The sequence below is a fragment of the Hyperolius riggenbachi genome, chromosome 5 (assembly GCF_040937935.1).
Source record: "Hyperolius riggenbachi isolate aHypRig1 chromosome 5, aHypRig1.pri, whole genome shotgun sequence".
Classification (NCBI taxonomy): domain Eukaryota; kingdom Metazoa; phylum Chordata; class Amphibia; order Anura; family Hyperoliidae; genus Hyperolius; species Hyperolius riggenbachi.
Genome location: NC_090650.1, coordinates 187506964 through 187519828, shown reverse-complemented (window position 1 = coordinate 187519828; position 12865 = coordinate 187506964). Strand labels below are relative to the sequence as shown.

At 45.2% G+C, this 12865-nt stretch overlaps 1 protein-coding gene across 1 annotated transcript in view; it reads left to right on the top strand.

The window, feature by feature from the left end:
• The first annotated feature begins 343 nt into the window (after positions 1 to 343).
• The window catches only part of TEX10 (testis expressed 10), a 178645-nt gene continuing 166123 nt past the window's right edge, over positions 344 to 12865 (top strand). Inside the window, exon 1 of the mRNA XM_068236496.1 lies at positions 344 to 693. Coding sequence (XP_068092597.1) covers positions 514 to 693 — 180 coding nt within the window. The 5' untranslated portion in view covers positions 344 to 513. The remainder of the gene's footprint in view (positions 694 to 12865) is intronic.

Genomic DNA, 12865 nt, shown 5'->3' with positions numbered 1-12865 from the left:
TGCCAGGGGCGTGATCACAGGTGTGGCAGGGGCATGGCTTAAGTGTCCCTCTTTCTCATCTCAAAAAGTTGGGAGGTATGTGTTACTTTCACAATAATGTGACATCCCAACGCGCTGCATACAGTGCATTAACGCATAATTCATATTAACAATCATGACCAATACTTTTTTTTTATTGACGGTGCACCACCCAACTCCCACTGTGAACCTAACTTCACAAAAAAAGTATAATCATTAGAAAAGAACAGTTTCCTACATGCAAGGATTTGCAGGCAAGAAGCCAGCAGCGTGTGACCCCCAACACTCCCCGTAGTAGTGTGCACTGTGCAGGCCAGGAAGAAGTTGTTTGACCCGGAAGCTTTCCATGGTGATGCTGCAGAGCGGGCGATGTTGCATGGAGATTGATTGGAGGAAGTGCGGGAAGTGTGCATGGAGATGGCCCAGTAGCTGGTGTCTTTTATCTTACTCTTGTCTAAGCTAGCCTGTCCTGTTTAACGCATTAGAATCCTCACCATGACGAATAAAAGAAAGCGGCAAGAAGATTTCCAGCGAGTAAAGCTGAGAGTTGGTGGGAAGAAGCCCAGGGCGGACAATGCCACTGACGTAAATTGCAGGGTGAAGTCCATTCATCTGACCGAGCAGCTGCGGGATGAGCGTTCCCTACCCACCAGCAAACGAAAGCTCACCATAACGGTAGCATCATTTATGAAGTCATTTCTTGTTATTGCCTCGTATTGTGCTCCAACCTGCTTTATGGCTGAGATGGTCAAGTGTGTAATTAATTGAGACTAGCAGCTGTTATGATCACTGTTTAGGTGAAATCGAGTAAAAGAACAGAAAGTTGTGTAAATGCTTTCATTAAAGCTCAGCGTTGAGCAAAAATAGTTTAACAAGTTGTGTTTTCCTTTGTACATGACGAGATGGGAAGACTCAGAATTTGTTAGTTCCCTTTCAATATTCTGTACCCATTAAGGACATTTTCTCAGAATTCTTTCTTTGGAGACTTTGTAATTAGGACTGCATGTATGTTAAATCTTAATAGCAACACAATAATAAAAGCCTTACAGACTCCAGTAGAAAAGTATTCCGAACCTAAAATCATTTTTAGTGTTATGGGTAATCTTTGTACAAATATGCTGCTTATCTGTAGAGCAGCACGGAACCGATAAATGGGCACATGCTGCGCCTGGTAATTTGGGTGCCACCATAGGCTGCAATGCAGTTAATGTTTATGGTGGCACCCGGTGAGTAATTTGGCCACTGTAGTTACATAGTTACATAGTTATTTTGGTTGAAAAAAGACATTCGTCCATCGAGTTTAACCAGTACAAAGTACAACTCCAGCCCGTCCCCCACATACCCCTGTTGATCCAGAGGAAGGCGAAAAAAAAAACCCACAAGGCATGGTCCAATTAGCCCCAAAAGGGAAAAATTCTTTTCTGACTCCAGATGGCAATCAGATAAAATCCCTGGATCAACATCATTAGGCATAACCTAGTAATTGTAGCCATGGATGTCTTTCAACGCAAGGAAAGCATCTACGCCCCCTTTAAATGCAGGTATAGAGTTTGCCATAACGACTTCCTGTGGCAATGCATTCCACATCTTAATCACTCTTACTGTAAAGAACCCTTTCCAAAATAAATGGCTAAAACGTTTTTCCTCCATGCGCAGATCATGTCCTCTAGTCCTTTGAGAAGGCCTAGGGATAAAAAGCTCATCCGCCAAGCTATTATATTGCCCTCTGATGTATTTATACATGTTAATTAGATCTCCTCTAAGGCGTCTTTTCTCTAGACTAAATAAACCCAGTTTATCTAACCTTTCTTGGTAAGCTTGACCTTCCATCCCACGTATCAATTTTGTAGCTCGTCTCTGCACCTGCTCTAAAACTGCAATATCTTTTTTGTAATGTGGTGCCCAGAACTGAATTCCATATTCCAGATGTGGCCTTACTAGAGAGTTAAACAGGGGCAATATTATGCTAGCATCTCAAGTTTTTATTTCCCTTTTAATGCATCCCAAAATTTTGTTCGCTTTAGCTGCAGCGGCTTGGCATTGAGTACGATTATTTAACTTGTTGTCGATGAGTACTCCTAAGTCCTTCTCCAAGTTTGATGTCCCCAACTGTATCCCATTTATTTTGTATGGTGCTAGACCATTAGTACGACCAAAATGGTCGTACCAATGGCCAGACTCCAGCTAGCTGATTTGAGTGGCTTTACAGCTGCTTTGGTAAATTGCAGTTTTGCAGCTGCTGTTAATATTTAGTATTTATTTAGCGATGACCTCTTCTGCAGTGCAATATAGAGTATATTGTCTTATCACTTAATTGTCTTTCAGTGGTGCTCACCATCTAATCCCTACCATAGTCATATGCCTATGGATGTGTCCTGTAGTTTGTGTTGTAGACTAGGGTCAAATTAGGAGGAAGCCAATTAACTTATCTGTATGTTTTTGGGATGTGGAAATTAACCAAAGTGCCTGGAGGAAACCCATGCAGACATGGGGAGAACATATTAAAACTGTGCAGATAGTGCCCTGGCAGGGATTCAAACAGGTGGATGCAGTGACGCTAGGCAAGAGTGCTAACCACTATGCCACCGTGCTGTAATTAGCAGCTTTACAGCACTTGGGTACACTTAAGCTGGCCATACACTAGGCCGATTCTCAGCCGATCGACAGCAGATTCGATCACTGGGATCGAATCTGCTGTCACATCGTTCCCGCTACACACTAAATTTCGATCTATTTCGGCCGATCCCGTCGATCGCTCCGTGCGGAAAATTACCGTCGATCGCCCGCGGGTAGGGAGCGCTTCGCTAGCGGTGTTCGAGTGCCCGACGCAATAGAGCGGCAATACATTACCTGCTCCGCCGGCGCGACTGCCCCCGGTCACCGCTGCTCCGTCTCCGCTCTGGTCTGGTCTCCGGGTCCGGCATGCTTCACTTCCTCCTGCCCGGCAGGAAGTTTAAACAGTAGAGGGCGCTCTACTGTTTAAACTTCCTGCCGGGCAGGAGGAAGTGAAGCATGCTGATGTAATGTCTGATTGCGCTGCCCGGAAGCTCCCTTCCACACTGAGCAGCACGCATGTTCAGTGTGAAGTTAATGATGCTGCTGGATGGAAAATACTAAATATCTCCGCTCCCACACCTCTTACACTCCCCAAATTTTCAGGGTAGGGAGGGGACCCCACGAACGACCTCTATGCCAAATTGCAGCCCCCGAGACCCGCTAGTTCAGGAGATAGATTAGAGAAATCTATCTCGGGAACCAGCGGGTCTCGGGGGCTGCAATTTGGCATAGAGGTCGTTCGGGGGGTCCCCTCCCTACCCTGAAAATTTGGGGAGTGTAAGAGGTGTGGGAGCGGAGATATTTAGTATTTTAACTCCAGCAGCATCATTCTATAGGAAATGTGGCCGCACAGTCTCCTACTGCGCATGCGGGGCAGCGCAAATCCACAGGCAGCGTAATCAGACACAACACCGGAGACCAGAGCGGAGACGGAGCAGCGGTTGCCGGGGCAGTTGCGCCGGCGGAGCAGCTAATGTGAATTTGGGAGTGATTCCCCTGCTCCTATACAATTCATTATAGTGGAAACTCTCCCAAAATGCTGCATGTCCTGTGATTGAAATTTGTCTAATCTCAATCACTCTAGTGGAATCTGTTCTGCCCATTTACACTGACAAAGCGTTTAGGGAAATCATTAGCGATTGAAAGCAATCCCAAAACTCTCTAGTGGGTCCCAGGCCTTAGCAGTATTTAGGGAGGGGGGAGATTCGACTTAGGTGTAGATAGGGAAAGCTTAGTGTGAGAATTAGGTTACAATGTAGTAAAATATTATTACCAATATTCGACTATGGGCATTACCTAGTGCCCATGTTGCCTGGTGCCACATTTAGATGTATGCAAGCATTGTGCTCTGCTATATGGACAGGAGTGAGTGGCAACAGGAAATAATAGTGATTATGCATCATTTTCCAGCACACTCAGGCTTGGAGCACACATTTCAGAATTGCATGCATTTTATCAGGCGTTTACTCCTGAAAAGTTTGCAATTCTGCAAAGTGTGTTTCCAGCCTTAAGTCTCATCTACACGGTACAATTTTCTGTCAGATCGGATCTATTAGACGGATCTATTAAATCATTTTCAACTGGTCCAATCAGATTGCGTTAGATTTTGCAATACCCTTTGGGTACTTATCAAAGCAAAATCTATTGCAAAATTGATCTAAAACAATTTTGATGTCTACACACAACGCCATTTCTTATTAGATCTATCTAAAGCCTCATCTACACAGTACAATTTTCCATCAGATATACAGACCTGTTAGATTAGATAGATCTAATAAGAAATTGCATCTTGTGTAGACGTCCAAATTGTTTCAGATAAATTTTGCAATAGATTTTGCTTTGATTAGTACCCAAAATCTAATGCAATCCGGTTGGAAATTATCTAATAGATCTCAGTCTAATAGATCCGATCTGACAGAAAATTGTATTGTGTAGATGAGGCTCTAGTCTCAAATGAATAGTTGGTTTACTTTGGGAAACAGCTGTATGTACTTGGCAAAGGTGCTTGAAATGATCATGATTGTTTTTGGTGACTAAAGATGCAAGTGTTTGAGCCCTAGCACATTTTCTTTTTATGGATGTGTTTTTGTCTCTGCATTCCCAAAGAAGATTTATCATCTCACTTCCTCTCTGACTCTCTAAGGACTCTTTCAGATGGTAGGCTTACCTGCACTTGTCAGGCAGTATGTTGTCCTGTCTGCTACCCAGGAACACTATTCGGGTGGAATTAAAATGCAACCGAATGCAAGGTTTCTAACACCACTTGACACATGGTTGTGTTACTACACTGAATAATTTATAGAAAAGGACTTATATTCAAAATAAGCAAGGAGGTACAGTGCAATTTTTGGCAAAATCTGTAGAAAAACTTTATTGATACAAAATATTGAAAAATTCATTAAAAGCTTCTTCAATTCCACATAATTAATTCGTTCGTCTTCATGTGACCAATTAAATATCACAAAACATGGATAATTAAAGCTGATTGATTGGTATTATATTCTGGCTTGATGCAATATTGAAATAGATTTTTGTATTTTACAGGCTACGACACATGTTCGTTTCGGGCTCCTTATGTTGTAAATATGCCCTTCATCAGGCCGTAATACACATTTCTAAAAAACAAGCAATAAAAACAGGCATTAAAAATCAGAACTCAAAAATGGTCAGCTCAAAAAAGAGCAAGAAAAGAGAAAAGGAAGCTCCACTATTGTGATTTTAGGTATGTCATACACCTGGTTTACAACAAAGTTCCAAACCTACATACCCAAAGAGGTTGAAAAGTAGACACCAAACTTTATAGTGATCATAGGAGAACTCATGCCACATAGTAAAGACCCATAGAAAAGAACCATAGTTTTCCCATAGCCATATATCCAAAGGCAGATCCGCACCATGGGCTAGTAAATATCAGCCCCTGCATCACTGCCCATAGCTCAGAGCACCCAAGGGGCTCTTAATAATTTTAGTGCAGAGAAGTTAGAATAATTAGAACAACGAATATCCACAAAAAGGCACAGTTCAATAAGAAGAATATTTCGAGTACAGTATTTTGGACTCACTATGGAACTCACAAACCTGTATAGCACAGTCAATCAACGAAAGGCCAGAAATTTACAAAAAGTAGGCACAGGCATCTGGACCTAGCAGATGCACATAGGGATCTGTGGGAATACAGAAAAATATATATGTATATATACTGATGGTAAAGCAAAGGTGCCCCAACACATAGTGCCCCCAAAAGAAATCTCAAGAGTACATCCACATAAGCTTGATTAGGCCATCATAAAAATACACTCCCCTCCACATGAGCGCACAAAAGATAGCATAACATACAAAATAAATGCTCACATGGAAGTATCTGCCATAAGGCACTATATGGCAGATACTTCCATGTGAGCATTTATTTTGTATGTTATGCTATCTTTTGTGCGCTCATGTGGAGGGGAGTGTATTTTTATGATGGCCTAATCAAGCTTATGTGGATGTACTCTTGAGATTTCTTTTGGGGGCACTATGTGTTGGGGCACCTTTGCTTTACCATCAGTATATATACATATATATTTTTCTGTATTCCCACAGATCCCTATGTGCATCTGCTAGGTCCAGATGCCTGTGCCTACTTTTTGTAAATTTCTGGCCTTTTGTTGATTGACTGTGCCATACAGGTTTGTGTTTGTGAGTTCCATAGTGAGTCCAAAATACTGTACTCGAAATATTCTTCTTATTGAACTGTGCCTTTTTGTGGATATTCGTTGTTCTAATTATTCTAACTTCTCTGCACTAAAATTATTAAGAGCCCCTTGGGTGCTCTGAGCTATGGGCAGTGATGCAGGGGCTGATATTTACTAGCCCATGGTGCGGATCTGCCTTTGGATATATGGCTATGGGAAAACTATGGTTCTTTTCTATGGGTCTTTACTATGTGGCATGAGTTCTCCTATGATCACTATAAAAATTGGTGTGCGTTGGGGGAGCGTTAGCGCCTGTAACGTCCCTGTGTGTAAGCAGCCTAAAGGAAGTATTTGGCAAAATAATTAAAACAGATTTACTTACCTGGGGCTTCCTCCAGTCCCTGGAAGCTTGTGTCCCTCGCTGCAGCTCCACTCTCAGCAGGTCACCTGGGGTCTCCTCCATAGCAGGTGCCGAGCCAGCGAGGTTGGTGGCTAGAGCGTGAGTGGGCGGCAGCACCACTTGGCGATCACGCTCCCGTCACCAGGAGCTTTCTGTGGAGTACTTCTTCGTCTGTGGAAAATGCTGCCGTGGATGGGAGCGTGACCGCAAGCATCTTGGCCTGGGCAGCTGCTACGGAGGGGTTCCTGGATGACCCGCTGTGAGTGGAGCTGTGGCGAGGGACACCTAAGCTTCCAGGGGCTGGAGGAAGCCCCAGATAACTAAATCTGTTTTTATTATTTTGCCTGCTATTTCCTTTAAGCCCCATCTACACGATACGATTCTTTGTGCGATTCGATTAAAGGAATACTATCGATTCACATATTTTTTTTGAAATTGACACAGGAATTGTTTGGGAAGTGCTGCTAAGTACTGGTGTATACATTTTAGTAGCAACTTCATTGTTTACTGTTAGCAAAATACATTCAAACTTTACTGATGCCAAAACTGACGGCTGACTGAGCCATGAGGAGAGGGGAAATTCCCCTCACACTTGATCAGTGTAGCTCTGTGTGTGACAGAGAGAGAGAGAGCTCCTAACAGCTGCAGCTCATGTGTCCTGTGTTTCTGACTGAAGTGTCTGAAGAGAGAAGAGGAAATGTAACTCATTTGAGTTTGATATTTGCTTTCTGTAGTCTGATATGCAACTGGCTGTGCATTGAAGCAGACACCCCTTCTGCAATTGATTTGTCCCAGTATAGCTAAATCCTACCCTCAATAAATGACAGCTTTTGCCTCTGACATTTAACATGACAAGTAGGAAAATGTTTACACAGCTACTTAGACATTATTTGCACACTATCATTTTAGAACACTTGGGTATCGATAGTATTTCTTTTAGTTTCTATTTACGATCTGATTAAATCCGACATGTCCGATCGTGATTCAATTCGATTTGCCATTGCAAAACAATGGCAAATGGAATTGAATCGAATCATGATCGGACATGTTCCTCCATCCTCCATCCTCCATTGGCAAGGTTATCTCCTCCATGGGTTTTAACTATCATCTGTATGCAGATGACACCCAAATCTATCTCCACACCCCTGACATATCCACCACTACCATGGACAAGGTCTCCTCCTGCCTATCTGCCATCTCCTCCTGGATGTCCGCTAGGTTCCTAAAACTAAATCTAGACAAAACGGAATTTATGATCTTCCCACCCCGGTCATCCCTGAACCTCCCAGATGTGCAGGTCACTGTTAACCACACTACTATTCACCCTACCTCTCAAGCCCGCTGTCTGGGTTTTACCCTGGACTCCGCACTCTGCTTCACTCCCCACATCCAAAACCTCACAAAGTCCTGCAACTTCCACCTTCGTAACATCTGTAAGATTCGCCCTTTCCTGACCCCTGCCACCACCAAACTCCTCATCCATGCCCTAATAATTTCCCGCCTCGACTACTGCAATGCCCTTCTGTCTGGACTCCCTAAGACCCGAATAGCCCCACTGCAGTCCATCATGAATGCGGCTGCCAGAATTATCCACTCCTCCCATCGCTCCACCAGGGCGGCTCCCCTCCGTGAATCCCTCCACTGGCTTCCTATCCAGTCCAGAATCAGATTCAAGATATTGTGTCTGACCTACAAAACCTGTCCAACCTACATTTCTGATCTTACTCAGAGATACACACCAAGCCGCTCACTCCGCTCCTCCAATGAACTTCGCCTGACCGTCCCCCGCATCACCCAGTCCCATACACGCCTCCAAGACTTCTCAAGAGCCGCTCCGACACTATGGAACTCCCTACCTCCACCCATTAGGGCAGCCTCCTCCTTCAACACCTTCAAGAAGGCCCTCAAAACTCACCTTTTCACTCTTGCCTACCACCCCTCACAATTGCTCTAAACCCACAGCCGAACTCTGGTCCCCTACCTCTCGTGTCCATACCTCTCCCTCTAGATTGTAAGCCTTTGGGCAGGGTCCTCACTCCTTTTGTGTCCTACCTGATCATGCACCTCTATTACTGTGCACCCATGCTATGCATTTGAGTGAACCTAACTTGCCTAACTCCATGCTCCCATCCAGTGACTGACTAAGCATTACCTTGTACTCATACTGTGCTGTGTGATCTGGTTTTCTTGTATTCCTGTATTGTCATATTGCTGTTTGTCACCCCTAAATATTGTCTGTAACCTAAATTAATGTCCAGCGCTGCGTAATATGTTGGCGCTTTATAAATACAACAAATAAATAAATAAATGTTGGATTTAATTGGATCGTAAATAGAATCGTAATCGAATCGCACAAAGAATCGTATCGTGTAGATTGGGCTTAAAAGTGTGCCTGAGATCCTAAATATGGGTGTATTTATACTTACCTGGGGCTTCCTCCAGCCTCAAGACGTGGGTGGGCTTCCTCCAGCCCTATGAGGTGTGTGGGCTCTTTCACCGTCCAATTAATCCTTGCTGTAGACTTGTGTTTTTTCTCCAGTTGTCTTTGATATTCATTTCCATTGAGATAGCATGCCATTGCAGATGTGTGTACACACATGTAATTTTTTTTTTTTTGGCACGTGTACTTTTTTTTTTTTTTTTTTTTTATGAATTCCCTGGTGCAGTGACAATATATTTAAGTGACAAGTGCAAATCCATACATGTCTTTGGTGTTCCCACTCATACCACTGAAGGTTGCAAGCAAACCGTATATTCTGGCGTATAAGAAAACTCCTCAACTTTTCCAGTTAAAATATAGAGTTTGGGATCTACTCGCCGTATAAGACTACTCCTCTTCCAGCACACACCAAATAAGAATTTAAAGAGAATCTGTATTGTTAAAATCGCACAAAAGTAAACATACCAGTGCGTTAGGGGACATCTCCTATTACCCTCTGTCACAATTTCGCCGCTCCTCGCCGCATTAAAAGTGGTTAAACACAGTTTTAAAAAGTTTGTTTATAAACAAACAAAATGGCCACCAAAACAGGAAGTAGGTTGATGTACAGTATGTCCACACATAGAAAATACATCCATACTCAAGCAGGCTGTATACACCCTTCCTTTTGAATCTCAAGAGATCATTTGTGTGTTTCTTTCCCCCTTCAGCTCTCATGCACTGAAGTTTCAGGCTGCTCCTTTCTTCCTGCAAACAGCTTTGCCTTTGTCTGTAATTCCTCAGTATGTGAAAGCCCAGCCAGCTCAGAGGACAATTTATCCAGCTTGTAAAAGATAAGAGAGAAGCTGCCCTAATCTAAATAATACACAGGCAGTGTGCATAGAGGGGCCTGGAAGGGGGAGTTCATAGCAGAACCACAACACTGAAGAACTTGGCAGCCTTCCAGACACAGGCCGACAAGTCTGACAGGGGAAAGATACATTGATTTATTACAGAGACTGTGATAGTAGAAAGTGCTGCGGTAAGCCAGAACACATTAGAATAGCTTTTGGAACTTGTAGGATGATAAAAAACAGGATGCAATTTTTGTTACGGAGTCTCTTTAACCACTTCCCGACCGCCGTATGTACAATTGGCGGCCGGGAAGTGCACCCCGCAAGGACCGCCGTATTGACAAATGGCGGCGGTCCTTGTAGGGGCATGGGCGGAGCGATCGCGTCATCCGTGACGCGATCCTCCGCCTCCGCCTGGCGCCGCTCACCCGCCGCAACATCCCGCCGGCCATACGGAAGCGCCGGCGGGATGTTAACCCGACGATCGCCGCATACAAAGTGTATAATACACTTTGTAATGTTTACAAAGTGTATTATACAGGCTGCCTCCTGCCCTGGTGGTCCCAGTGTCCGAGGGACCACCAGGGCAGGCTGCAGCCACCCTAGTCTGCACCAAGCACACTGATTTTTTTACCCCCCCTGCCCCAGATCGCCCACAGCACCCATCAGACCCCCCCCCTGCCCACCCCCCAGACCCCTGTTTGCACCCAATCACCCCCCTAATCACCCATCAATCACTCCCTGTCACTATCTGTCAACGCTATTTTTTTTTTATCCCCCCCCCCTGCTCTCTGCCCCCTCCTGATCACCCCCCACCCCTCAGATTCTCCCCAGACCCCCCCCCCCCCCCAGACCACCCCCCCCCTGTTTACTGTATGCATCTATCCCCCTGATCACCTGTCAATCACCTGTCAATCACCCATCAATCACCCCCTGTCACTGCCACCCATCAATCAGCCCCTAACCTGCCCCTTGCGGGCAATCTGATCACCCCCCCACACCAATAGATCGCCCGCAGATCCGACATCAGATCACCTCCCAAATCCATTGTTTACATCTATTCTCTCCTCTAAACACCCACTAATTACCCATCAATCACCCATCAATCACCCCCTATCACCACCTGTCACTTTTACCTATCAGATCAGACCCTTATCTGCCCCTTGCGGGCACCCAATCACCCGCCCACACGCTCAGATTGCCCTCTGACCCCCCCCTTATCAATTCACCAGTGCATTAATTACATCTGTTCTTCCCTGTAATAACCCACTGATCACCTGTCAATCACCTGCCAATCACCTATCACCCATCAATCACCCCCGTCACCCCCTGTCACTGCCACCCATCAATCAGCCCCTAACCTGCCCCTTGCGGGCAATCTGATCACCCACCCACACCATTAGATCGCCCGCAAACCCGCCGTCAGATTACCTCCCAAATGTATCGTTTACATCTGTTATCTTCTCTAAACACCCACTAATTACCCATCAATCACCCATCAATCACCCCCTATCACCACCTGTCACTGTTACCTATCAGATCAGACCCTAATCTGCCCCTTGCGGGCACCCAATCACCCGCCCACACGCTCAGATTGCCCTCAGACCCCCCCCCCCTTATCAATTCGCCAGTGCATTAATTACATCTGTCCTTCCCTGTAATAACCCACTGATCACCTGTCAATAACCTGCCAATCACCTATCACCCATCAATCACCCCCTGTCACTGCCACCCATCAATCACCCCCTGTCACTGCCACCCATCAATCACCCGCTGTCACTGCCACCCATCAATCAGCCCCTAACCTGCCCCTTGCGGGCAAACTGATCACCCACCCACACCAATAGATCGCCCGCAGATCCGACATCAGATCACCACCCAAGCGCAGTGTTTCCATCTATTCTCTACCCTAAACACCCACTAATTACCCATCAATCACCCCCTGTCACTGCTACCTATCAGATTAGACCCCTATCTGCCCCTAGGGCACTCAATCACCCGCCCACACCCTCAGAATGCCCTCAGACCCCAGCCCTGATCACCTCGCCAGTGCATTGCTTGCATCTATTCCCCCCTCTAATCACACCTTGAGACACCCATCAATCACCTCCTGTCACCCCCTAGCACACCTACCCATCAGATCAGGCCCCAATTTGCCCCGTGTGGGCTCCTGATCACTCGGCCAAACCCTCAGATCCCCCTCAGACCCCCTTCCGATCACCTCCCCAGTGCATTGATTGCATCTATTTTCCCCTCTAACCACCCCCTGAGACACCCATCAATCACCTCCTGTCACCCCCCTAGCACTCCTATCCATCAGATCAGGCCTAATACAACCTGTCATCTAAAAGGCCACCCTGCTTATGACCGGTTCCACAAAATTCGCCCCCTCATAGACCACCTGTCATCAAAATTTGCAGATGCTTATACCCCTGAACAGTCATTTTGAGACATTTGGTTTCCAGACTACTCACGGTTTTGGGCCTGTAAAATGCCAGGGCGGTATAGGAACCCCACAAGTGACCCCATTTTAGAAAAAAAGACACCCCAAGGTATTTTGTTAGGTGTATGACGAGTTCATAGAAGATTTTATTTTTTGTCAAAAGTTAGCGGAAATTAATTTTTGTTTTTTTTTCACAAAGTGTCATTTTTCACTAACTTGTGACAAAAAATAAAATCTTCTATGAACTCGCCATACACCTAACAGAATACCTTGGGGGGTCTTCTTTCTAAAATGGGGTCACTTGTGGGGTTCCTATACTGCCCTGGCATTTTAGGGCCCCTAAACCGCGAGGAGTAGTCTAGAAAACAAATGCTTCAAAATGATCTGTGAATAGGACGTTGGGCCCCTTAGCGCACCTAGGCTGCAAAAAAGTGTCACACATGTGGTACCGCCGTACTCAGGAAAAGTAGTATAATGTGTTTTGGGGTGTATTTTTACACA